This window comes from Sorex araneus, chromosome 10 (genome assembly GCF_027595985.1).
Source record: "Sorex araneus isolate mSorAra2 chromosome 10, mSorAra2.pri, whole genome shotgun sequence".
In the NCBI taxonomy this organism is placed as follows: Eukaryota; Metazoa; Chordata; class Mammalia; order Eulipotyphla; family Soricidae; genus Sorex; species Sorex araneus.
Window position 1 is genome coordinate 48,908,069 of NC_073311.1, and position 27,134 is coordinate 48,935,202.

Consider the following 27,134-nt stretch of genomic DNA (forward strand, 5'->3'; position numbering starts at 1 on the left):
AAGTGAGGAAGCCCTAGGGCTCCTGGCAGAGGCTCCCACCTTTAGCTCCTCATCCAGAGGTTCAGCTTGGATTTCAGGGAACAGGGTACATGGGGAGGAAGATGGCACCGGTGTGGCTGTGGTGTGGCCTGAGGAAGTGTCCAGAGCCATTCGGAGCTGCCAGCTACGAGGAGGATGGATGTGGAGGGGGGCGTGGGGACCCTCAGAGGGAAGGGCAAGGTGGGACCCATATCATCAGCCCTTCGTGTGTCTTTCACGCCCTGGGTGCTAAGCTCTGCTTCTCAGGGTCAGCTGGAATGGGAGACTCGGGAGGGCAAAACACGGAATAATGTTCTCCTGGTGCCCTGGCACAATGCCTGGCACTGGGCAGACCCTCGGAATATATGCAGGAGTCTCAGAGGCCTCGTGAGGTCTGTGTTCTCACCCTGGTGTCTCTGTGATGAAGTGAGGCTCCCGAAGCCAGTAGTGGTTCCCCATGTTCTGTGTTGGGGTCGGGGGGACCAAGATGGGAGCAAGATGGGAGCCAGACTCCCTGCAGCGCAGGGGCCCAGGAGGTGAAGCCAGAGCCCACTCCATACAGCACTGCTTTCCAGGGACATTGGCTTATTCCATGCAAAGCCAGGCTCCTTTCTCTTCCCTTCAGTAGCCTGTCTTCTGGGCTTCAAGCAAAACACCAGCATCAATGTTTCGGCTCTTCTCTGCCTCTTTAGACGGCTCCCTTTCCTCTTTCTCGCCCCCCTCTCCAAGTACCTCAATGAATATACTCCTCAAGCTTGTGTCTGATGCTCTTTCCTTCCTCAGGAAAGAAAGGAAGTTGGTCTTCGTTCCCACCTCCTTGCTGAGAACTCTCCTGGTACACGTTGGTGCCCAATTTAACCGTCACTAGGCACAGCTGCCACGTAAATAACCCAGCTTGTCAGCTTCCTGACTGGAAGAGACGCAAGCCACGTCGCTAAAGCTCACGAGTATACTGGTCACTGGAAACTCTGGCGTGTCCTTGGAGGGATTGGGCTGTGTCACTGCCCTGCTGAAGCCCCAGCAGTTGCATCCACACCCCAATGCCATCATGGCTCTTTCATGGCAAATCTCCAAAGAGATGCCAAGCCGCCAAAACTCCCAGGTACAAAACTCCCAAAACTCCCTGGAGCTCCTGGAGTATGTGGCCACACATGTAGCCATATGACACCTGGCGTTCCAGAACACGACAGTCCCGAAGGAGCACATTAAACTAGATGGAAAAGTCACATAGAAGCTAACTCAGCTCACCCAGTAAAATCAATGACACAGAGGGCTCATCTCACAACAAACAACTCAGGAAATCCTCAGACAATGACTTTAAGAACCCCATTGTGAGATTATGAAACTTTCCCACAAACTTTCCTTTACCCAATTATTTTTGATAATTCCACATACCGTTTCACTGTAACAAGAATATAAAGTAAATGATTTTGTGCCTGCCAAAGGGGCAGGCTTGGGAGTGGTGGAGGAGGAAAAAATGGGGGCAATGATGAAGGGAAGGTCCTCCTGATGACGGGACTGGTGTTGGAACACTGATGGCCTGAAACAAGTTTGTGAATCATAGTGATAAGCCATTTCTTATAAAACACCTTCACTAGAATGATGCTGCTATTTTCTGTAATCGTCCTGGATCCCTGTAGCAATCCACCCCACAAATACTACAGTCCTTATAATCATGTTGGGGTCATCATTTGTCTAAAGACAATCGGACCGGCACCTTTGACCTCCATCCAGTGAAGATTGACCACAGAGAACGATACAGACAGACACATAAGGAGACAAACACATAAGCTCTGTCCAAGCTTTAGAGTTGCCTGGGCAGCCAAGAGGCAGCTCACAGGCTGATCATTTATTCAATACAAATAAATTCAATTGCTTTCCAACTCTGGTTCCTAACATGTGAATGATTGTTTAGGTTGACAGGGACATTCAGGACAGTAAGTTTATCAGAATTCAATGGGTACATTATGAGCAGAGACTGGGATATTCCACATAGCCAATCAGGATGCACCTCTAAAGCACAGAGAAAAGTAACAATTATCTATTCTATTGTTGCCTACGCTGCCCTCTGCATCTAAAAGACACTAAACTATTTTATTCTATCCTTTCCTGGATGCACATTTGCTGCCCATCACCTATTCCAGTCTTTCCTGGGTGTATTTTTTCCTGCCCATTATATTCTTTTTTAAAAAATTATTGAATCTTTTAAAATTTTATTTCATCACCCATTATATTCTAAAACCTAAATTATTGTACCCAGAAGACTATCCCAGCCTTGGGGTTTTTCGGTAGGGGGACAGTCTCCCACAAAATACTGAAAACTGAATACCGGAGAGAAAAAGCTTCCACATAGAGATGTTGTCAGGGTCCTCCCACTCCACAATTTTCCCCAAAAGCAGTCCCCCAGCAAACAGGCAGGGCCCTGCACCCCTCTGAACTGCCTGTCCTATGGCAAACCTCCTAGGTCACTGGAAGCAGAGCCCAGAGGGAAAGGGCTTCAGGGGTCAGGGACATGCTCCAAGGCATCTGACCTCAGGCCTGTGTCTGAAGCTTTCTGAGCCCCCAACCCTCCCTGTCCGGGCAGGATCATGTGACTGACACCCTGAGATTTGATGCTGCCCCTCCCAGTCCATGATGACCATCTCAAATACCCCAGAAGTATCAACAATGCCCCTTGCTCATTTTTAACCTAGGGGTCTGTGCGTAGAGATGCATCCTCCAGAACAAAGACCCTCACAACACAAGCTCATGTGTTACCACGTTTGTGCTCCTGTTCCCAGGGGGCTACCCAGAAATGTACACACCCCTCTCTTTCCACCCTCACACGTATACAAGAGACAAGACAAGACATTGACAAGCCACGGATGGGGACCGTTCTTGCAAGAGGTTTGGAGGAGCAGTGAGGTTCAAGGGGTCCTGTTTGCGGGCAGGCATAGGAGACCTGCAGAGCAATTTAAGTCCAGGAAGAATGGGAGAATGGGGCAAGATCACCCCAGGATGCCTGGAAAAAAAAAGCACAGAACTTGCCCCCATAGGGAACACAGAACTCAAGGTCTGCTAAAACCCCTTGCATTCTTTCTGTCCCTGAGGATGGTGCTGGGACCAGGGGGAGATGACAAAAATGGACCATAGGGACAATAAAAATGTTGGCGAAGTTGGTGCTATTTTATGATTTTTTTTTTGGCCAGGGTAGGTCAGGAATGAAAAGGCAAAAAGCAACCCTTGGGAGAAGACTGTTGTGGGTCAGACGTCAGTGTGGACAAAGCCCCAGGTGCCCAGAGGGGCAGATTCACACAGACCAGGGGTTCCCTTGCCTTCTAGAACAGGAGTCAGCAAAGTTTGTCTGCAAAGGACCATGGAATAGGCTGAAAAACGCACCCTCACTCCACCCCAAAAACCTGTCTCCGATTCCCTGAGGCCTGCATATATTGCCTTATTTGGGAAAAGTCGCTTTGCAGATGTGATGCCAGGGATGTTCAGGTTTTGTCTGATTGCTGGACCACATCCAGAGGTGCTGGGGGACCGTGTTGATGCCAGACATGGGACCCCAGAAAGCCTGAGCTCCGGCCTACTGATCTCTCTCCGGCTCCCACTCAGGACTTTGAGATGAGCTTGTGCTGGACTGTGTAGTGGGCCCACAAGACCCTGACACGTGTCTTCACAGGACACAGAGAAAGGGAGATTCAGGGGACAAGGCGAAAACAGGGCAGCCTGGAAGCCAGAGAGGACAGTGGTGTGGCCACAGTCCCAGCAGCCCCAGCATCCACGGAGCCTGGGAGCGACACAGAATGACGCCCCCCCCCCCCTCCTCCACACACACAGATTCTGAAGGGCACGTGGCCCTGCTGGAGTCCTGCCCGGGAAGGACATTTTGGACGTGTCACCTCCCAAACTGTGAGCGCATGCCTGTTGTGTGCGGCTCAGCACAGGGGCCACGGCTCCTGCAGCTCCAGGAAGGAACCAGGCCACGGGAGTAGCGTGTGCAGCCATGAATCACCGTGGCTGTCACACAAAGCAATCACGAACGGCACAGTGGCGCTGGATGCTGTGGACCAATAGAGCTTGGGAGGTGGGTTCACGAGAGAGCACTAAGGGCAGGAGCACAGGCCTGGAATGCATGAGGTCCCAGCTTCAGTCCACGGCATGAACACGCCGCTGCTCCCAGCACCATTACGTGTCAGACCTGAGCACCCAATCCTAATTCTGACAGCCCAGTCAGGCATTACGGGGAGTGGGCCCTGGTCCTTCCACTCCCCCCCATTCCGCTGGGGAGAAAAACAACCACCCAAAAATATTAGAAGGGGCTGGAGTGATAGCACAGCAGGTAGGGCGTTTGCCGGGCATGTAGCTGACCTGGGTTCGATTCCCAGCATACCATATGGTCCACCAAGCATGGCCAGGAGTAATTCCTGAGTGCAGAACCAGGAGTAACCCCTGTGCATCGCCGGGTGTGACCCAACAAGAAAAAAACATATTAGGAATGTGCCCCCATTTTGAAGAGGGGCACATTCATTCAGCTCCAGTCAACTGCTACTACGTGAGGGGAAAGATGCTGGAGTTCTTCTGTTCCTCCAAAGAAACTAACTTCAGAGTTCTCTAAGAAATCTTCAGATGTAATTGTTGGCCATTCATTTAAATTCTGGGCAATGCTGTCCAGACCAAACCAAACTGCATCTGTTGGGCTTCGTCCAGCTCCCCTAGAGGAGCTGTGCTCCGCAGGCTGCTCAGGCAGGGAGGACAGTCTGGTTCGAGGGAGGGAGACAGACAGCCAATGTCTGTGAAGTGTTACGGGACCTGCGACAGAATTGGGGAGATGGTGCAGATCGTTTGGAGAGTGGCCACGGGAGGAGAGGATGAGGGGAGAGGGAGAAAAAGGATGCAGGATGGACTGGACTCCTGAGTGAGTCTTGCAGAGGAGCTAGAGGTCAGCCGTGGACAAGGAGGGACTAACGGATAGCTCCGGGATTGTCTTCTCTCTAGCCTGAGGCAGTGAGTGTGATCCCAAGATCCTAACACCATTGAGTTTGCTGAGTGTGATCCCCATGGCGCTTTGCTTCCTGATCCTTGGAGCTGCTTACGCTGCAGCCGGGGCTGGCCACAGCACGAACACCACAGCAGAGGTAAGGGGGCAGGGAGAGATGTTCTGAGTGGACCAGGGCTAGGACTACGGGGCAGGAGCGGAGAGAGGAAACTCCCTCGGGGTGCTTCTTCTTAGGGAACTTCATTTATTCACTGATTCAGGCCCCACTTTCCTCTCCAGTGGCACCAGGGGCCAGGAGTTCAGCAGGAGGACTCTGTCCAGACCAAAGAGAGGACATAGTTCAGACATGACGACCCTCTGAACTGCAAACTCTGGTGGGACCCTGGTCAGCGTGGACCTGGTCCTCCTTGCTCCACCACCCAAGGCCAAGAAATGATGCTGTGTCTGGGAAAGGGGCCTCTCGCTCAGGGAGAGGTGATGAGCACGTGACACCTGACCAAGGCACCCTCTAGTCTGAAAGCAGGAAGGGGCCCTGGAAAGGGATGTGGGGCTGCTACTTATAGTGCCATGACCGCAGGACCGACCTGCTCAAGTTCTCCCGCTGTCTCAGTAAATTGTCCTGGGAACTGCTGCTGATCCACGACGGCCTCTTCATCAAGCCAGTCAACATTTCAGAACCCCAGTCCATCACACAGCAACGTGTGGGCTGCGGCAGCCACCACAGAATGTTCGTCTCACAACAGCAGGTCAAGTGAGACCGTGGAGTCATACAGAGCTTCCAGAGGGCAAGGGGGACCCTGTGATATCTGTGGGAGGACAGAGCCAGGGTGGCCTTCGAAAGGGACGGCCACCAGCCATAAGCTCGACAGGTGGGGCAAGTTACTCCCTTTCAAACCCTGCTTCAAGACCCCCGTGTCTCCTAGTTAAATACATGAGATGAATAAAATCCCTTGTGTCTGGTCAAAAAAAAAAAAGCGCCTAGGATCTGTGGCAGGCTAAAAAATGGTCATGGGTCCTAATATGTGGATTCTCTCATCTAGGCCAAAGGGGTCTTGTGTGTGTGTGTGTGTGTGTGTGTGTGTGTGTTTATTCCCGTTGTTGGAAATGGGAATAAATGAAGGCTCTTAAGATGAGGAGATGACCTTGGAGTTACTTGGGTGGGACCTTCTTTATAAGAGGAAGCCAGAGGAAGACTGGACATGCACACAGAGGAGGAGGCTGCACAAAGATGGCCACAAAGGCCACAAAGGGAGTGGTCACAAGCCAAGGGATATTAGTAACCACCAGAAACCAGGAAAATAGGGAGAGACTGCCCCCTCTGCCCGCTCCCACCCAGAGTCTCCTGAGGGGCTGAAGCCCTGGATGCTCTTTGATTTCCGCCCGGTGGTGCTGCCTCTGCACCTCCTGCACCTCTGAGCCTCAGAAGTGTGAGAGGAAACACTCGTGCTGGGTTGCTCTGCCTGGCGAGGGCTATAGTCAGCACTCACTTGACATCAGCTGGAAATGGGCTCTAGGTGACGTGATAGAGGATGAAACTATGTAAGTCCTGTAAGTGACATCACTTTCAGTGGGTTCACCCTGGTTTTAACCTTGCTTTAACCTTCAAAAGTTTCAGGTTTTCTCATCCTTTAAACAAGATTCAGCGCTAGATAACTGATGAGACATGGGCTAACTTCCCGGGGCATATTTCTGGCTGCACGTAAGAAAGAGCCCAGGGCTCTGAGCACTACTGGGGGAACCTCCCCCGAGTTAAAAAATAGGCACAATACCTTAAGTGAGGACTTTTCACATCATGGTTCACGTAGGCCTTCTGCAGCTCTATAGAGTAGGCGCTATTTTCATTCCCATTTTACCGATAAGGCAACTGAGGCTAGAAAAGCTGAAACAATATGCTAACGGGACCCACTGTTGAGTCATTCTGCTGAGAGCTGGGTCCAGGAATCTCTCTCCAGATCACATGCCCAGCATGGACAGGTGTTAGAAGCTGGAGTTTCCTTGGAAAGACTCTGGAGCCAAAGGGGCAAAGCAACCAGGCAGGAGAAGGGGTAGGGGTGGGGGCACAGATGGTGCTCAAGACCAAGGAGGTCTAAATCCCGCTGACTCTTGGGATCCCTGTCCCTAACTATTAGGCTTTGGAGTCCTGTAAGTGACATCACTTTCAGTGGGTTGACCCTGGTTTTAACCTTGCTTTAACCTTCAAAAGCTTCAGGTTTTCTCATCTTTCTGAAAAAAAAAATTTAATTTAGTTTTAAAATATTTTTATTTTAAAAAAATTTTTATAGTTAAAAATGTTTTGATTTACTTAAATTTTTTAAATCATTTTTGGCTTTTTGGGTCACACCTGGCAATACTCAGGGGTTGCTCCCGGCTGTACACTCAGGAATTATTCCTGGCAGTGCTCAGGGGGGCATATGGGATGCTGGGGATACAACTCAGGTTGGCCGCGTGCAAGGCAAATGCCCTCCCCATTGTCCTATTGCTCTGGCCCCAGGTTTTCTCATCTTGAATGAAAGAGGTCTCACTTGGTGGGCTGTTGTGAAGATCCGTTTCCCTGGCAAAGACTGAGGAACATGGATCATGATGCTACGGACACAAAGGTGAACACAATTTGCCCCTGAGCAGTTTCCGTTCTAGGTAATACACATGGAAACGAGGAAATGGGGGTGTCCCCGAGAGCTTCAAGTACCGAAAAGGAAGTGGATTTGAGAAGTCGGGATGATGGGAGCTGCCTGGGCACGGAGTTCTGTGCTCCTTTGAGCCAGAAGAGACGTCTCTGACACAGGACACTGAGCCCGAATAAAGACCAGGGAACCGGGTGCAGCACCCGGGGAAGGTCAGGTGGTAGGAGAGTGCTTCTCTTGGTGGCAGCACCCAGCGGTCAGGGAATGAGGCATAGGGTGAGCTGGGGCTGGAGGGGCTCTGAAAGCAGTGGAGCAGGAGCACCCACCTGCCCGGGAGGTGCCAAGATTGTTCTAGAAGTTTCTGTGGATCCACGGCACATTGTGAGCAGGAGAGGGATCAGATCTGATTGCCCCTCTTGGAATCACATCCATACGGGGCATTATTAATACAGGCCATGGCACAGGTAGATATTTAGCAAACAATTGTGTTGCCACCATTCACTCTTCCGGAGCAGCCCCACTAATCATTACAGGCTTCCAGAAGGTGGGTGGCCCCCGAGTCTGCATTCTAGAGCCTGGTATACCCGAGCAGGGGGAGAGAGATTCTCCTCCCTTCCGCTGGCCCCTCTGCTCCCTGCCCGGGCCCCGGTTCCCCAAGGGAGGCAGATGCCAATGCTCTCCTCCAGGCCAAGGGGGGACCGGGCGAGGATCTCTGGGTTCCCCTCCAGCTGGCTGCAGCACCAAGCTCTCGAGCCGCCTTCAATGTTGCTGTAAAAATGTGAAGCATTCCAGTCATTTTAATTACTGGGCGTTGCATAAGCCAGCAACCGGTTCATACAAAAGAATGACAGGCACAAAAAGATATTTTTCAGTATGCCTTCAGCCTGTCTCCCCTCTTCCCCCCTGAAATCAGCCTCCAATCACTGGCTCTGAGCCTTGCAAAACACTCCAGGTATGTGCGATGGTTTGAGAGTTTGTGGATGTGACATCAAGATTATGGTTTTCTTTTTTTTCTTTGAATTCTTGAGACAGAGGCAGTTCCAGCCACTTTCAAGCGGTTTGGAAAGCTCCATATTCTCTTCCTTCCTGCTATTGCTCTATATTCTCCACAGAGAACTGGGTTAGGAGACAGAGCAGAGGGGAGTGGGGCTGAGTGGACACAAGTCAGGGGGCTATCAGTTCTGGAGCTTCTAAAATGACCTCATTTTAAGGGACTTCCAAAGCAAGCACCCCCAATGCAATATTCTAGCAGAGCTTAGATGTGGAGATAAATTTCTTAAAATTTATAAAACTTGCCTAATTCAAAAGGGTTCCTCATTCACTGTTGTCTCTGGTATAGCCTTTATGGAAAGTGGTGTGGAGACTTTTCCAAAAATTAAGAATAACAAATTCCATATGACCCAGTGAAATTCCTTCCTGGGTCTAAGAACAATAAACATTTATTCTAAGAACAATAAACATTAATTTGCAAAGACATATGCATTCCTATGTTCATAGCAGTGCTTTTTACAATAGCCAAGATCTGGAAACAACCTAATTACCCAAGAACAGATGAGTGAATGAAGAAATCATGGTACCTGTACCTAATGGAATACTACTCAGCTATCCAAAAAGATGAAATCTTGCAGTTCACTGCACCTTGGATAGAATTGAAAGGTATCATGTGAAGTGAAATGAGTCAGAAGGAAAAAGACAAATACGGGATGATCTCATCTCATAGCTGGAGTATAAAGAGACAAATTAAGAGAATAGACAATCCATGGTGGAAGGAAACACTGAGTTATTTCCAAGAGAACAGTGAACAGAGACTATACCAAGGCCAGGGTAATAGGGTGAAAGGGAGAAGGGGCCTCAGGACAGTGACAGAAGGTGGGATCATAGCATTGCTAATATAAAACAGTAATGGGAACCATTTGAGACCATATGACCTGATAAAAATAAACCGAAAAAGAAATTTTGCTACTTTGGAAATTTTAGTAGCCTCTGAACTCCTTCTGCACTAATCATCAAAGTTTGCTGAGGACCTACTGTGTGTCAGGCAATGTGGTATTAGAAGAGAAAACCCAATTTGATAGTTAATTTCTAAAAAGGATAAAGTGACTTGGAAACTGACAACCCCAGTAGCTTGTGATAAATATCAAGTCCAAGGTGATCTCTGGTGGCTGGATCCCAGTGTGGGTGGAGGGAAAAGAACTTGTAGGAGATGACACCTGAGAATGCTGAAGATGAATATTGTGTGGCTATTCATTGGTAGTTGGCTCTGAAGGACATCCTGCTAAGTCATATCCATGTAACACTCACTTTGTTTATTCCTCATCACTCTGTGGTCTAGGAACTAATGGGGTCCCTACTTACAGATGACAGAATAAAAAGCTACTTACTTGTCCAAGATCACACAAATGACTGGATGGAAACAGCGTTCTGGTAAACATCTAATAACTGGCTCTCCAATGCCAAATCCCTCATTTGAAGCGCCTGCCAACTGTGGTGGTGCCAATACTCCCATCCCAGCCAATTTTGAGTTCCAAGGTGATGTCACTGAGTGTGGATTTGGGAAGCATGTACCATGACCCACCCTTCTAAAACATTTCCACCTTCCAGATACCACTGCTGGAAAGAAGCTCAAGAACCTAGATAAGAGTCTGATATAAGGAAAGAATTAGAATGGGATGAGTTTTAAGGCTCCACGACCCTTAGTTTTAGTATTAATAGTAAGCTAAGAGTAAGCGTATGTAATTGAAACTTTCAACAATGGTGGCATTTCACAGCCAAACATTCCAGAAACTCTTAACAATCAGCTGTCACAAGATTTTTCTAGAACTTTCCTCTTCAGCTCTCTGGATATGAGGAGTGAAGGAAAGGAGAAAGACCTTTTAAAGGAAGAATATATACAGAGACAGAAGGCAGACATGAGAGAACATGGATATGGGGAGTGAAAGAAGGAGAAAGACCCTCCAAAGGAAGAATATAAACAGAGACAGAAGGTAGACATGAGAGAATAGAATGACCGGATGATTTGGCTTGCAAAACGCTTCCTGAGATGCATGCAGAGCAGCGGCGAGGGGCAAAGGGCTGGATTCGGTCCCCCCACCTACTTCCCATGTGAGCTTTTGGCCAAGGGATGCTAGAACATCACTGTGTCTCCGCTTTCTCTTTTCATAAAACAGGCAGGACTATAACATCCCAACATTACAGAGCCATCAGATTCAAAGACATTTCTCTGTAGAGCACATATAATAGGATCCAGCACGTACTTTAAAAAAAAAAACCCTCTGTGTGAGGTAATTATTATTTGATCCTTGAAACCGTGCCTGTGAAGTCAATGTCTGTCTTCACTTTGTAGAGATCCAATCTAAGCTGGAGAGAAACGCCGGAACTGGAGGGGATGGGGCTTGAACACGTGTTTGGGTTTCAGCATCCATGTTCATCCCAAGGGCCGGCGATGACACTGACGTGCAAAGTCTTACTCTCCAGGTCTCACCTGACAGGGGCGTAGTTGATTCACCTGCTCTCTCTCCCACTTGCACTGGCGGGCGTAAGAGAGGCTGAGGAGGTCCCCTGGAGTCCCCTCTGGGAAGCCCCCTCCTACTTCCATGCTCTCTTCTGCACTCCTTCGCCCACGAAGAGGCAGACCAAAAGGCAGGTTTAGGGCATGGTTCTGGGGCCTGATGGCCTCCATGGACATGGCCATGCGTAAACTCTCATCCCTTCATTTCCCCATCTGAAGGAAAATGAGACGTGGTGAGAACGATCCCAGTCCTCCCTGGGGATGAGCATGGATTCCTATACCCAGCCAGCTTAGGGGAAAGCCTGGCACCCAGCAGGCAATCTTGGAATTCCTTCTCACCACCAGGTTCATTTCTTTGCCTCCATCTTGCCCCCATCCCTTCTTTGGGTCCCTTGGAGACCCAAGGGGACACAGGGGAATTGTGGGCATTGGCTTCTTCTTAGTACCCATTGATTATTAGGCCACAGGCTTCTTGAGGGCACAACTCGTCTCATATGTGAGGGGATCTGCTGGACCAACCATGAACATAAGAATTTTTCTCGGTGAGAACTGACCATACGTGGCACCTGTGCCAAGTACCTTTTCCACGGCCCCCTGTGAGATGGCCACAGAGACCCATTCAAGGGATGACTTCTCCCTCCTCCCCTCAGCTAGTTGAGGCCTGGAGAGGCTTGTGCCAAGGGGCATTTTCAAGGTCACACATTAAAAAAAAAAGAGAGAGAACATTCTGCCTTCCAGAATATTCCCTGGGAAGTTTTGAGAGATCATAACTCCCAACTCTTTGGTTTTATATGCAAAAGAAGGGGGGTATTCATGTTCATTGATTTAGTTAATGTCACCCAGCTGTGGTCTGTGGCAGAACTGGGACAAAAACCTGTGATACTGCCTCCATCTCAAGCTGGCAATTTCAGGAGGAAATGAAGCCCTATTCAATAGTTGCTAAATGTACTGATCAGTATTCTATCAGCTTGCCTCTGGATCCTGGGCCCTTTGTAATACAAATGTAATTTTGCCGTGGCATCAATCCAAATTCTGAGTAAGAAAGGGCACACCCACACCCCAGAAACTGCCTGCCTTGTGATTTCTCCTGCCTCTTCTCCCCTGCAAACCAGGCAGAACGAGAGACGCATCTCGCCTGCCCAGCAAGCTCCGTCCTCGGCTCTGGGTGGCGAGGGCCTTGCCCCCTCTGCCGGGCTGCAGCATCCAACAATCATAACCTCTGAGCACCCAAAGGGAACCCGAAAGACCAAGAGGGGCCCCCAAGACTTCTAATGTCCTACTGAACCTGAGGTGCAGTGACTGGGCATGGGCACTGTGTCCAGAGGGAGGGCATGGGGTGGGCAGAAGTCTGTGGTTCCGAACTACACCTCTGCCCCTTTCCCAGCTGGTAGGCAGACAGTGGCCAGGTCCAAAACCACTGGCCTTGCACGTGTGAGGCTGTGAGTTTGACCCCCAGTAGCTACCTACAGATGCTAAGCTCTGTCTCTAACTGCTCATACGTGAGCTCCCCACTCCCAGCTTGGAGTGCCCCTCCCCCCCAGCTCACATGTGTGAGCACCACAACCAGACAAGCACCCCAACCAGAGAGTGAGTGCCACAACCAAGCACGTGTGTGTGTGACCCCTGGGACCCTGGGGAAGGGCAGGGGGCGGGCCATGGACTCCAAGACAAGAACTTGCCACTGTCAAGCAGTAAAGCATCTTTTGACCTCAGTTTCCCCTTTTCCTTTCTACTGGGGAGGCCCTGTCCACTGGGCAGCACGAAGTGCTACCCTTTGAGCCTGCCAGCCTCTGTTTTCTTCACTATGGAATGGGCGTCATCGATGGTGATTTGGGCTCGTGAGAGTTCAGGGAGGCTCTAAATTAAAAGTGCCTGGTACACAGTCGCCATCCTTCTTGCTTTTCTTGGTGGGGGGTGGGGATTTAGATGGCACCCAGGGGTGCTCCGAGATCACTCCTAGCTCTGTGCTCAAGGGACTATGTGTGGTGTTAGGGATTGAACGTTGGGTCTGCCGTGTGCAAGGCAAGCGCCTTACCCGCTATACTATCTCCCAGGCCTCCCCTTTTTTTCCATCTTAGGAACCTTTTCCAGCCTATGACCCTCCAAGTTGAAGGGATTTCCAGGGCAGGGAAGAGTGTTCTGGTCTATCACCCAGACCCCAGAGCCGGGTCAGGGACACCAGCAGGGATGGACGAGACAAGGGATGAAGGGATTTGCCTCCTTGTCTGGACTGTGCCCGCAACCCTGTGTGACCCCCCAAAAAGCTCACTTCCTTTTTCCCTATGTCAGCACGAGGGGATGGCATTGGTGCCTCCCGGTTCGCCAAGAGCTGGACCTGTCTTACTGCGATATGGATTCCCCAACATCTCTCCTTTGCCTGGCTGGGCACCACAGCTCCTGTCCTCCCCCGTTTGCATGCTTCTTTCTCCCAGTAAACTGGACACGCCTGGAAGGCAGGTCTGTGCCTGGGTCACTGCCGGAACCCCAGTGTTGGGCATGAGGTAGCAGGCATCAGCACCGCAGGGGCCTGTGACAGGAGGAGGGAGGGAACCCTGCTCCGCCAAGGGGCCGCAGTCTCCCATGATCAAATAGAGCAAATAGAGTCGAGCCAGGAAGGGCTCTCCTGCTCCCCAATGTGAAAAGAGGGGGCCCTGAAACATTACAGCCCCCCCCCACACACACACAGCAGATACACTCAGTCCCGCTTGCACGCAGCTCTCCCAGGCTGCAGGTCCAGGCCTGGAAAAGTAGGGCTCCAAATTCAGAACCCCAACTTAAATGATGCCGAGAGCACCATCCCTTGAGCCTGGATTTCCAAGGCTGGTGCCGCCCTTGCAGGAAAGGGCCAGGTCAGAGGAAGTCGGAAGAGCAAGGCTGGGACAGATGTGCGACCACTCGGAGGCCTGGCCTTGATGCCCAGTGAGATGTCGGCACGGGCAAAGCCTTTCCCGAGGCAGGGAGAGAGCAATTCAATGGAAACATCTTCCTCTGAGGGCCTCCGGAGGCTGTGCTCTGACTACAGGCCTCCCTCCACCCCAGGAAATCTCTCCACCAAGCTCCCTCTTTCCGCCAGGAGGAGCCCCTGGGGTCAGGCTGACCCGAGGGGACGAGCTCCCTGGAATCATAGCGGGATCGTGGTCGGCTGCTCTCCTGCGGGTGACCGTGACCCCAGGACTCGTGAACGTGGTGCTGAATCAAGGGGAGTTCCTGGGTCTGAGACGCTGCACTGCAGCTCCTGCGGTGGGGCAGCTTGGGAAGGGGTGAGGCTCGGGTGCCCCCCCCCCCCACCACCACTCGCAGAGAGGCGGGTTCTACATTTGGTAAGAGCTTACAACACACGGAGGCTGTGCCAGGCATTAGAGAATCTCCTGGACTCGCTTGCTGTCTAGACCAGTGTCTCGCAGCCTTTGCTCACCGGGGCCCTCTGCCAACCTTGTTCCTCCCGTGCCCCCCGCCCCCGCCCCCGGTCCTATTCGCTGGCCTCTACGCTCATGCCAGGTCCTCTCTCCCCATGGATACAATTTTCACCCGTAGCCCCTTTGGATAATAATTCGGGGCACCTGGTTCCGAATGACATAGAAAGACCCACTTCTCGGGGTATCTGAGTGCGTGTGGTGGTGGGCGTTAGCTGGGTGGGGAATAAGCCGGAGACGAGGAGCCGTTGGGTGGAGAAGGGGTGGGGATGACAGTGACGCTGGCTGACTTGTGAAAGCTGCTGAATGGGAGGGAGGGAAGTGGGGAGTATGGTGGGGTGGGGGGAATTCCAGGCAAAGAGTGGGGGGTGGGAGCGGGTGTGTGCAAGCCTCAGAGTCAGGGAACCAGGAATTGGGTCCTGCGGGGTGGGAAGAGAAGAACTGAGGCACTGGGCAAGCAGGGGAGAGCCTGGCCAGGGTCTGTAGCTCCCTAACTCTGGCAGGGGGAAAGGGGGCAACAGGGGAGGGTCTTCAGTGCAAATGAGTTTCTCCTTGGGGTCCTGGAAGGAGCCCGGTCACCACCGAGGGCGAGGCGCGCCTTCCTCTGGAATTCAAGGCTCTGAACGCCAAGGACAGCAGGATTCCAGATCTACACTCTCGAAAGTGTGCAGGAGCAGTTGTGAAGAGGCTACACTGGTGGAGACTGGGCACAGTGACGTCCCTGAGGGGGGACGCGCCACCTGCAGAGGGTGCTGATGGGGAGCCGAGAGGTTGGGTGTGTGAAAGCAGAAAGGGAGGCTGGAAGGTGAGTGTGTGGGGACACTCTCCAGGACCTGAATGGTGGTGCCCCCTTGGGCTAGCAGCGGTGGGTAGCACCCAAGGGCACTGAGGCTAAGACAGGGGAGTTTGGAATCCGAGGATGCTGCCGGCGGGTGCTGAGCGTGGACCAGAACTCGGGAGGGAGGCCTTGCACGCAGTGGCCACTGTGGCACGGGTAGCCTGATGGAGGGGGACCCACGGGAGGGCAAGGAAGAAGGGGCAGAACACCAAGAAGCACTGAGAAACTCGGAGAAAACGGAGGGAGAGGCACCGTTAGAGACAGGGGCAGAGGAAGCCCCGGGCGGTCCAGTATCCTAAGTGACCGGTGGCGGCACTGAGGCTCTGGGGACTGCTCCCAGAGCACTGGACAAGTGAGTCTCAGCTCCAGCACCTTCTGTGGTGACCAATCAATTGCCTCAGCCTAAAGGGCGTCATCTCCCCCCAGTCAGACTGACAGGAGACCCGGGTGCCACACCTGGGCCTCGCCCCTCCAGAGCCACTGGGCTGCCGGGCAGAGAGATTCGCCTCCTGCACAGTGCTGAGCTTGCAGCCTTCAGGGAAACCACAGAGGGCTGCCCGAGTTCAAGGAAAAACAGACGAAGTCCCCGGCCATAAGGAAGACGTTACCACGGGGTCCAGGAGGCCTTCCGCGGCCTCCTGCCCCTCCCAGGGAGGAGCCAGCAAGCAGGCACATGGGTCCTCACCAATAATAACAACAACAATAGTAATAACAACAGAGAGGAGCCGGGAGATGACTTCCCACCTCCTGAAAACACAGGTGTGTGTGTGTGTGTGGGGGGGGACAGGAAATCTCAACAAAGCATGTGTGTTTCCTGGTGAGGTTGGGCTGCTGCAGAGATAGTACAGGATTGATATGACACTTGCCTTGCACGCAGCCAATCCTGGTCTGATTTCCCCTGGCACCACCTATGGTCTCCTAGCCAGTGGCCCCAGAGCACCAAGCCAGGAGTAAGCCCTGAGAACCACCCGGTGTGGCCCCAAAACAAAAATCCAGCAGGATGGGGGGTGGGGAGTCCCCTGGGGAAAGAAATGTGAACCCACCGGGTGCAGGCGAATGAAGCCAGAGATTCTTACTGAGGTGGGGGGGCTTGCTCGCTGGCAGGCCTGGGGGAGAGCTGGGGCCAGAGACACCTGCACGTTTACTGCCGTGAAATTGGCTCCACTGGAGGTGAGAAAAGGTGTTTCTGCCCGAGTGGGTCGGGCACAGGGAAAAAACAAAAAAGAAAAAAAAAACCTTCTGAAGCTACTTCCCAGCAATGGGCTGGGGGCTCCCGGCCCCCCTGGGTCTGGAGGCTGCAGCTGGGCCGTGGGCTGGGGCAGGCGCCTGGGCTGGGTCTGAGGGTGGGAGGGCAGAGAGGAGCCTTCCCAGGAAGGCACCCACGGCTTGTCAGCACCGTTTTTTTCTCCAGTTTGAACTTCCAGCAGTCAGCTCTGCCCTGGAGGAACGGGCCCAGGGCATCCTCTGCGCCTTCCCGGATCCCCCTCTCGCCCACACCCATGATTCACAAGAACGGAGCTGGGGTGGGAGCACAACTCCCCCCACCTCCCCCCTCCCCCTCCCTCTCTCCCCCGCCCAGGGTTGGCCTGTGGCCAGCTGTGGGGAGGAGGGGGGCGAGGTGAGACCACTGTGGACCCAGACGGGCTGCTGGCTGCGAGCTTTGTGGCCGCGGCAGACGGGAGGGGTCAACATCACCCACTCCAAAGCACCCACACCCCGCGGCGCGGCCGGGTCGGGGACTGTGCCTCTCCCTCCTTCTGTGTGAGGCTGGCTGGGCCTGCAAGCAGAGGGAAGGGGTGTTCTCTGGTTTATAGCGCCCCCTAGCACCGGTCGGAGGAATTGGACGCTGCGCTCCTGCGAGGAGCCCCCACCTGCCTCTCTGAGCCAGGCAGGCTCTGTGGGGGCCCATCCAGCCGCACGCATTCGAGCCCCACTTTCGGACCTTCTTGGCGTCCACACTTTGTCTCTGTTGCCCCCTAAATTAAGGGGTTTACAGTCTAGGAAGGGAACCCCGCATGGTCAAACAATCACGTTTCAGGCGGCTAAGCTTTGTGAAAGGAAAAAAATTCAGGGTGCCTTGGGGATATGGGGGGGAGGGGCGCCGGCAAATATTGGGAGTGGAGGGCCTCAGAAAAGGCTTTTCGGAGGTGGCTGTGGGGGATAATATTTAAGCTGGAATCCGAAAGCACGTCAGTGAATTCTGAAAACAAAAATGAAGACAGTCCAAAATGTGTTATTTTTGACCTTTCAGGGCCGATAATTCCAGAGGCAGAAAGACCCTCTGTCTCGCCACCCTGATTCTTGTTTTCAGTTTGAGCCTTGGAGGAGAGAGCAGAGCAGGAAAGGCAGGAGAGCACTGAGGCATGGAGGCAGGCTCGGAGACATCTGATTGCCTGAGACCCGTTTCAATGACAAGAAGTAGCTTCCGAGACATTTACCCCGTCCTTGAGAGTTTTGGGGAGATCTTGGTCCTTTTGAATTGGGGGGAGTGTCTTGAAGACCCCCGACCTATGTTGCCCAATAAACATGGAAACTGAGGTCTGGGCAGGAGAGGCGATGCACCAATTTGTTCTTCTGCTCCTTTTTTAAAATTAAAAAAAAAATTTGGGGGGGTGGGGGTGGGGAGTCACATGCTGCTAGACTCAGGGCTTACTCCTGGCTTTGCTTGCAGGATCACTCCTGGCAGGCTCGGGAGGCCTTCAGGGTGCCAGGGATCGAACCCAGGTCTGGCTTGTGCAAGGCGAACACCCTACCTGCTGTACTATTGCTCTGGTCCCAAACCTGTTCTGCTATAGGTACCTTATATGGGGGCTTCCAAGCGGTGCTCATGGGAACCTGGGGGCCACTCCTCACAAGAGTTGGCCAATAGGGCTGGCGATTGAATGCGGGAGTCTAAGGATGCGGTACTGGGCACTACCTAGGCCAGGCGGAGATATCAGGGGGAACCCACGCTCACACCGTCTACTTTGAAACAAGTCTCAGGGCTTCAGATTTTCCCTCCTTACTCTGTCCGGCCTCTTTCTGGGTTATCCAGAAGGGTGTCACGTCTCTCTTTGCAGCAATATGTTCGGAATGTTGTCCGAAGCTACTCAACAATATTCGGAAAAGGAAAGAATCAACACTCAAGAGATAAGCCTCGGGGAAGTCGGGCACTGTCTCCCTTCTGATGGGCTCACTGGGGAGTTGTATCAGGCGAGAAAAATGTTTAGTCAGAGCAGGAGGAATCTGGCATATGTGAGGCTGGAAATAAGCCGGAAACATACCTGTCTACCCTCCTCTGAAATGCAGATTCACGACTCTGGGTGGCTGTGGCACGGGATGCAACGGGGACAAGGGATCGGGCCAATAGAGCCCAACCTTGGCTCCACCGCTGGCTGACCTCGAGTCATGGGGCAGATTCCCTACCTGGCTGGACCATATTCTCTCCCTGCCACCAGACTACTCCGTGTCCATGGTTTCCCACAGAAGGATGCGGCCACAAACTCACCTGTCCCGGAAAAGTTCCAGGAAAGACACTATCAGTTCACTCTGTGGGTTGGAGCCCACGTGACTGGTTTTTCCAAGCTTTTATGAACCTAGAATAGTCCCACGCTGCCAAGAGAAAGCGAGCAAGCGTCTCTGCAGGATTCACCATTTGCCCCAAGTATTCTCCATTTAGGTTAGCAAGTGGCTTCAAAGAAGTAATTCTTACATATCATTAGGTCCCTGGGCACCAGGATGCTTCCACTGATGGCTGGGAGGGCCCCCTGCTGGAGGGGTCTGCCCCCTGCAGGACCGGGGCTCCCTTCATCTGACCATGAAGCTTGCCTTTGCTCTTCCTTTGGGTTTGGACAGAGCTGCCTCTACATCAATCGGCAGAAAAGAGCTCCCTGGGGTTAGACAGGAGGGAGAATGTTCCAACGAAAAGGGCAGTGGAACCCCAAAGGCATTGAGTAGACTAGCTCAGGGTAGAAAGCAAGAGGAAACGGAAAGGCAATTTCATGACCTCTCAGCTGGAAAAACAACCAGATCACTGTGGTACCCATGTGACAGAGGAATTGGCTGTGTCAAATGCCTTAGGGAACCCACTGCCTTAAGTTCAGGTTCAAAGGTTAGCTGTCTGATAATGACATTCAACATTTTCTTGGAGGAAATACTGGCAATTTTGGACCAAACCTTAAGGAAGAAGGAAAAGAGGGGAGAGGGCCTTGATGCCGATAAGATGCTTATCCAAAGTAGATTTCATCTGGAAAGGCTTTTGAGACTTTCCACATGACTGTAGAAGCGAAACTCCCAAATCCCACCAAGTATGTCCTCATGCCACCTGGATCCGGGCGGGTTCATTTCAGGACTTAACGCGCTGTTGGCCAAGTCCAAGTCCAAGTCTCCTGGAACTTGATTTTGTGCTCTGCGTGCTAAAGAGCAATGTGGTCCCATAGCTCAAGCCTCAAAAGTGGTTCTAGGGTGGAATATACAATTGGGTCCCATGAAACAAAGGGTCAGGTCGTGGTATAAGCATCAAGCAAGGGAGAAAAGTTGACAAGAGTTTAAGGGAGGGACTTCAAAGCTGGGAAGGACGGGATGGAAGATATAGATACTAAGTTCCCCTCCTTGCAAGGGAAACATTTAAAAGGGGGAGAGAGAGAAGGAATTGAAGAAAATGTTCTTGGAAATCCTACTTCCAATGAAAATATCTGCATCCGCCAGTCAGGTCACTTCTTGGAGGAATACACAGAGGCGTTTCTGAGAAAGAGGCTGAATTGCGTTTCTGATGAGTATTTATATCTTAGTTGTTGCAAATACTTGGGATTTCTTAAGCCAAAACATCAAAAATCTCTATTTGAACATGATGGTGGGGTGAAAAAGGGATGCACAGCAGTATATAGAAAAGATGATTTCCTTCTGGCAAAGGGCCATTGTACAATGAGAATTAATTGTTGCTTAGGTCCAGGGAACATCTTTCTATTGGCATTTATTATTATTATTATTATTATTATTATTATTATTATTATTTGAGGTGCAAAGAATTGATTTCATGCCTTGCAGATGAAAACTAAATACTCTGTTACTGAGCCCCATCCCCAAGCCACACAAAACCCTTCTGAGGATGGAAATGAATGAATGGAGTTCCTGGCTCGTTGCCCATGCACACTATATGGTGCCAATTTCATCTGGAAAGTGTGGATGACCTAAAGTCTTTTTAATGTTTAAGGACGTATCACGGTGAGAGAGAAGGAGGCAGGATGGGAAATTATAAAGCAGAATCAAGATGTTATTTCTCAATGAGGCACATCATAGTATCAGTTTTTAGAGATTCTCCATTGTAAAGAGAGGTCCCGGGCACTCTCCTTGCTGCAATCCCTTGGCCCCAACTCCTTACTGTGCCCACAGTGACCGGTCTGTGCTTTGCAGCTACCACGTGCTCCTGTGCTTTGGGGCTCAGTCTTTCCAGGACCTTTGCACTGGCTCTGTCCCTGCCTCCTGGTGCGTGTCTCGGTGCCTCTGGCACCTCCTCTTGCCGTGCCACAGAAAGCAGAAAGCAGCGCCCCCCCGCAGCCATGTCGAACCCACTGAGCCCGGTTTTGCTTGGCGCACTGTCACCTCCTTCGGGGAGCGGGTGTGTGTTCCAACAGGGACCGGCTGATTTGCAATTCAGTTGTGCTCACCCCAGGAGCCATAAGGGAACTGGCTGGATGATTTTCACAGGTTCCTCTCCGTGAGCCCGTGGAAACAATCCACGATGACAGCCAGCTCGCAAAGACGGCGGCGAGAGGGCATCGCCTGGCCCAGGGCAGTCGGGTGGGGGGTGGTGATGGGGGTGGGGGGGAGCCAAGGGTGGGGTGTGGGGCAAGAGGGAGGAGGGGGACAGGGGCCCAGGCCTTTGCCCTGCGTCTTTGCCCCCAGCGACCCTGCTGGCACTTGGAGGAGAAGGTGCTGAGAGTTGGCTTCTGCACCCCACGTCTTGCCATCTGGCTGGGGCGGCCCCCGAGAGGGGGCTGGAGAGGGGCGAACTGGGAGTTGATTCTGGTCCGGGACAGTGGGCTAGGTGGGCGTGCGGCCCAGGGTGCAGGAGATCTGGGGGGGTGGGGTGCGGGGGGACGCGCGGGGGCGCCGCTCCCCGGGCCTCCGGGCGCGCGCGGGTCGGAGGCGCGTCCCGGCCCACGCACTCGCGTGCCCACGGCCACATTATTCCCTATAAGGCTCTGAACTGCCCGGGGGCCGCCCCGCCCCGGCGCCCCGCGCCCCGGCCCCGCCCCCCTCGCGGAGGGCCGATGAGGTAATGCCGCTCAGCCATTGGTCGGAGGGGGCGGGCCGGGGGGCTCCGCGCTATATCTCCCCGGCGCGGGGCCGCGGCGCAGAGCTGGCAGCGGCCGGGCGCTCGGACGGCTCCTCCTCTCCCTGCTCCTCCCGCGCCTGCAGCCTGCGCTCGGGCTCGCGCTCCCGCACGCCCCCCGGCCCGCCGCGTCGCGCTGCGCCCCGTCCCGCCGCCGGCCGCTCGGAGGCCAGCGCGCCCCCCGCGACCGACCTCCCCCCACGCACGTCGCCAAAGTTGCGCGGCGCGGCCGGACGCGAGCGCTCGGCGCCGGCGACCCCGCGGGCAGCGCGCACGGAACTTTGCAGGCGCGAGCAGCGGCAACGGCGGCCCCTGCGATGACTCCCTGGCTCGGGCTCGTGGTGCTCCTGGGCAGCTGGAGCCTGGGCGACTGGGGCGCCGAGGCGTGCACATGCTCGCCCAGCCACCCCCAGGACGCCTTCTGCAACTCTGACATCGGTAAGCGTCCGCGCGCCGTCCCGAGCCCCCCGCGTCCCACGCGCGGCCGCTGCCCTGTCGCAGCCTGCGCTCCGCGGGCTTGGGGAGGCAGAGGGGGCTGGTGGGGGAGCGCGAATCCCTCTTCTTCTCTTGGTCTGGGCTTGGGAGGGGTGGTGAGACGCAGTTACCGCGGGTGAGGGGCTAGAGCAGAACTGCAGGGGTGGGGTGGGCTGGGGGGAGGGTGTCGCGGCGCGCAGATGCCCTGCAGCGAAAACCCCATCCTGGCCGAGCGCGCCCCCTTGCAGCCTCAGCGACCCCCTTTTAGGGCGTGAGGTCTCTTCTTGGTTCGTTTGACGTCTATGAAATTTCCCTTTGAGCTGATGTGGGAAGGCAGGGCAGGGAAAGAAGGGTGGCAAGGGCGGGCTGGGGAGGTGGGGGGTGTTCTTAAAACTTGGCTTTGGGGGTGGGAGGTTCCTAAAACTTGGAGTGCCAACCGAAGTGCTGAGTTGCTGAATAGTGAACAGAGTAAATAAATAAATAAATAAAGCCGAAGTTCTCGGTCCTTGTGCAGGGAAACTTGAAGTTTTCCGAGTTCTTATCTTCTGCACCCACGGACTTCATACTTCATTCTGTCCTTGGAGACCCAGCCCAGGAGAGGGCAAAGTCCGAGCTTCTGGGACTTGAGTTTCCAGTTTCGGGTGGATTTGTGGGGGCAATGAGGAGGTGGGGGGCTAACCCTGTTCCCTCCCACTCCCACCCCGGAGTGAGGATGGCGAGCCAGAGGTGCAAGGGACCACTTACAGCAGAGCTGTGAGAATTCACAGGAAGGCGGATTTTTTTTTTTGCCCCCTTAAATGTGTGGAGAGGGGAGAGGATGTGGAGTGGGAAATAGACTTGTCACCCGAAGCACAAAGATAGATGCATATCAGGGCGGCCTATCCGGAGGGTCTGCGGGACTTGGGAGAGACTGACTGAGCAACAGAAGCAGTGTCAGTCCTGGGAGATTGAGGCGGGGAGGCTTTGGGACACTGGTGCGGGGATGGCCAGCAACCGCTGGAAAACATCTCCCCCTGCCCGCCCCGCTCATAAAGCATGCAAGTCCAGTGGCCCCGTGGAGCGTGCATGTGCATGTGCGCATGCACGTGTGTGGAAGAGAGAGAGAGAGAGAGAAGAGAGAGAGCATGAGCGAGCGATCTAGTGAGAGAGAGGAGAGAGAGAGAGCATGAGCGAGCAAGCTAGTGAGAGAGAGAGAGAGAGAGAGAGAGAGAGAGAGAGAGAGAGAGAGAGAGAGAGAGAGGAGAGAGAGAGAGAGAGAGAGAGAGCAGGCACGCTGGGGGTGGGGTGGGACCCAGTCAAGCCGCCCACTGCCTGTGTCGATTCAGAGGTGAAGAATGGAGCGTGTGTGTTTTAAGTCGTAAAGGGGAAGGAAAAATTTCCACTGCATGCTGGGTGCCGGCCTCCACAAGTGTGCTTGTGGGGAGGGGCGGGGAGGGGCGCCGCTGGTGGGGCGGGCACGGCCCAGCCAGGGAGGTGGCTGCCTTCAGGGACCTGAAGGTCAGTCCAGTTGGCAGGCACGGGTGTTTGTGTGACCTGGGGTCACCCTTGTGAGAGGCTTTCTGCTCGCCCCCCCCCTCTGCACCCTTCCTTCTCCCGTGGGGATTCCGGCTGGCCTCTGGATGTGTGCATTGCCTCCAAGGCTCTCTCCCTCCCCTGCTGACTGCCCCAACCCAATTCTACTGGGCCTGGGAACCCCGGGGGGTGGGTGAGGGGGGGGTGACCCGGGCAGGAAGGAGCCCAGGCCTGAGGGGGCGGAGATGGGGGCCGAGGCTGACAGGTGCACTCCTGGGGGGTTTCTTTGCTTGGCCCATTTGGCCTGAGTTCCCTGGGATGTTTGAGCATGTTGGGGAGGGGGCTTCCCCTTTGCCCTGGGTTTGGGGGCTTCCGTCCTGGGGAACAGTGGGAAAGAGACCCCATCTCCACTTGTGGGTCCGGGCTGATGCAGACCGAGCTCACTCACGGCACAGGCTTTCTTCAAGATCTCCCCACGCCCCCCTTTCACCCCCCCACAGAACCCCACCTTCCTCAGTCAGCTGCGCAGAGCAGAGCTGAGTTCCCAGGAGGCCCCCAAGGCCAGAACATCATGGTAGCAAAACCCAACAAGAGAGAAACAACCTCTGATGGCAGGCCTGCTCCGGACCACGTGACCCGGCCGGCCGGCAGCCTGTGAGGGGTGGACACGGGTGGGTGCAGTTGCAGGAGAGGGGTGTGGGGTGTGGCTGCCACTGACCGCCTGGCTGTGCCCCCTCCTCCTTGCTCTGGCCTCCCAGGGTCTCTGCCTGGGTCTGTGTGGATCCTTATCCCCGTCCTGCCCCCCCACCCCCCACCCCCGGACCCTGGACCAACCCCACCAATCAGTACTGTTGTAGCTCATTGGAGATGTGCAAGCCAGTCGGCCAGTTTCTGATTCCAGAACCTTCCTGGCTGGGCCGCCTTCTCTCCAACCCAGTGGGGCAGAGCACTGCAGGCCTGGGGTGGCCCTTTTCTCTCCTCATCCACAGGTGCCTCCCTCTGCCTTTCTCCCCCAAAGCCCTGGGGCTGGCATTGCCTCACGGGGGAGGAGGAGTTAAAAGGGGTTTCTATGGCAACTCCAGGCCCTGCGCCCTGCGAAGTGTTTAGAAGAATAAACTACATGCCAGCTTCTAAAACCTACTGCAGGGGGAAGAAAAGGCCTTGGCAGCAGCCAGGCTGTCTGTGCCCCTCCCTGCCAGTCATTGCCCCTGAACTTGAGACAAAACCTTGACTCTGGAGGAGGGCAGGGAGGGAGCCGGAATGAGGCATGCCACCTCGCAGCCCCTGCCTCATGGCTCTGTCCAAGAGTCAGCTGCACATTGGTGTGTGTGTGTGTGTGTGTGTGTGTGTGTGTGTGTGTGTGTGTGTGTGTGTGTGTGTGTGTGTGTGTGTGGTTTATGCACGCAGGGGGTAAGGTTATGCAGAAGCAGCAGAGAGAAATTTGCTCCTAAATACCAAGTCCTTCTCTCTGGCCTCCCTTGCGTGGGGAAGAGAACTGCCCTGCTCGCCACCCCCCTCCCCTCCACCCTTCCCACTTAGCCCTGCTCCAAGACCTGTTGGGAATTTGAGTGTGAGGCTCGGCTTGGGGGCCCGTTGCCAGCCCTGGAGGACAGTCCCTGGATATCTCCAAATTGTTTTGACAAGGACCGGTGCCAGAGGATTCTTTGGGTATCAGATCTGTGTTTGTGGTTTTAGCAAAGGAGCCATTTTCAAAGAGGCCCCAATGCCGCCCCTCCTCCCAGCTACCCCCCCCCACCCTCCCGTACTGGGCTTAGTAACTTAAGGCAAAGAACTGAGGGGGGGGGGAGTCCAACTTCAGAGGGGAGTTGGCGTCTGGGGAGGGGACCCAGGCTGCTGCTAGTGGACTGGAGGAGGGGAGGGAAAAGCCCTGTGGGACACCAGACCCCAAGATTCTCTCTCCTGTACCCAGGCCGAGAGGAGCTGGTCTCACCCTGGCCACTCAGCTGCTCAGTGGAGAGCCTAAAAGTCCTTCCTGGCGATGCCTTCCTTGAAAGTGGCCCCATCTCCACCTTCTCCCGGGGCTCCCGGCAGACGAGCTCCGGGGCCCAGCTGGCACAGATGGGTGGCTTGGAAGACGCTTGGCTCACTGCTGGGTGGGTTTTGCTGAAACTCTGTGCACAGCCAAATGGCCACAACTTCAAATTAAATGTTGCCTTATGGGAGGGAGAAGCTAATAATTACGATTATGATAATAATGGTAATTATTCTTATGAGGAATAAATATAGACAAATCAAGGCACTTTCTAATGTGCTTTGGCTATGAGAAGAAACCCTCAAAGTGACCACAAATCAAAGCTATGACTCAGTGTGTGTTCCCGAGCCGGGGGGAGGCACGCGAAGGGAGCCAGGGCGCTCAGTCCTTCCCCCTTGCAAAGGCAGATGAACTGGGCGCTGGCCTGGGGAAGAGCCCCCCCCCCCCCCCAGTGCAGAGAGGAAACTCGGGGCGAAGTCGGGTCCCTGCGGGCTGGAGCAGGTGTCTCTCTCGCTGTGTCCCTTTCGTGGTCCCCAGAGAGATAAGGCAGAAAGGGGCGCAGGTCCGGTTAGTGTGTGGGGACTTCTGTTTGTTTTGCAGGAACAGCAGGAACTATTCAACTCCACGGCTGAATGGCACATTCCAACAGGTTCATTAATTAAGAACAAAACCCACAACACAGTTCTCCAGTTGCGCTGGCTCTCACCCTGCCTGCCGCTATGGACAAGGAGGCCCCTTCTTCTAGCTTTTGTCCCAGGCAGCTCCTGGGTGGCCTCAGGAGGTGGTGTGTGGCGTGGAAAGGCCGTGGGCTGGGCGGGGCCGGACTCCGAGCTTTCCTGCGGGACTCGTTGGCTTTATGTGCACGGGCACATTACTGGACGTCTCTCACCTTCAGGGGCCTCGTTTATACAAGGGGAATAAGAATTTGTACTGCCTACACCCTTTCCATTTTATTCATGTTTAAAAAGCTGAAGGTAGTATGTGAATATGTCTGTGCTTCGTGTGCAGGGATCTGTGTATTTATCTGTGTAAATGACCCATCCATCCTCCCATCATTCATTCGCCCGGCATCCTTCACCCATCATCCACATACCCATCCTCCTTCTATCATTCATTCACATCATCTACCCGAAATTCATCATCCATTTGTCCATATAACCATCCACCCACCCACCTTCCATCTGCATCTTCTCTCCCGTGTATCATTCATTCACCTATGACCCACCCAAACTCAAATCCATCCATCCACCCATTTATTTCTCCATCCATCCTCATCCTCTATCTAAAATCAGATAAAGGCAATGTCCTTTTTGACCACTGTCGCAAATTCCATTCTCTTTTCTAGATCTTTTTCTTATTATGGTAGGTGCCCATAGAAAATTCTTAGTAGTTTTTCTCCCTTAAAAACAGAAATCGGGGGCCGGAGCGATAGCACAGCGGGTAGGGCGTTTGCCTTGCACGCG

The 27,134-nt window shown here is 53.8% G+C and overlaps 2 protein-coding genes across 3 annotated transcripts in view; one reads left to right on the top strand and one right to left on the bottom strand.

Moving 5' to 3' along the window:
• Positions 1-27,134, bottom strand: part of SYN3 (synapsin III) — a 426,161-nt gene that overhangs the window by 194,928 nt on the left and 204,099 nt on the right. The gene's annotated exons all lie outside the window — the stretch shown is intronic.
• Positions 21,701-27,134, top strand: part of TIMP3 (TIMP metallopeptidase inhibitor 3) — a 51,576-nt gene continuing 46,142 nt past the window's right edge. The window contains exon 1 of the mRNA XM_004619682.3: positions 21,701-22,130. Coding sequence (XP_004619739.1) covers positions 22,010-22,130 — 121 coding nt within the window. The 5' untranslated portion in view covers positions 21,701-22,009. The remainder of the gene's footprint in view (positions 22,131-27,134) is intronic.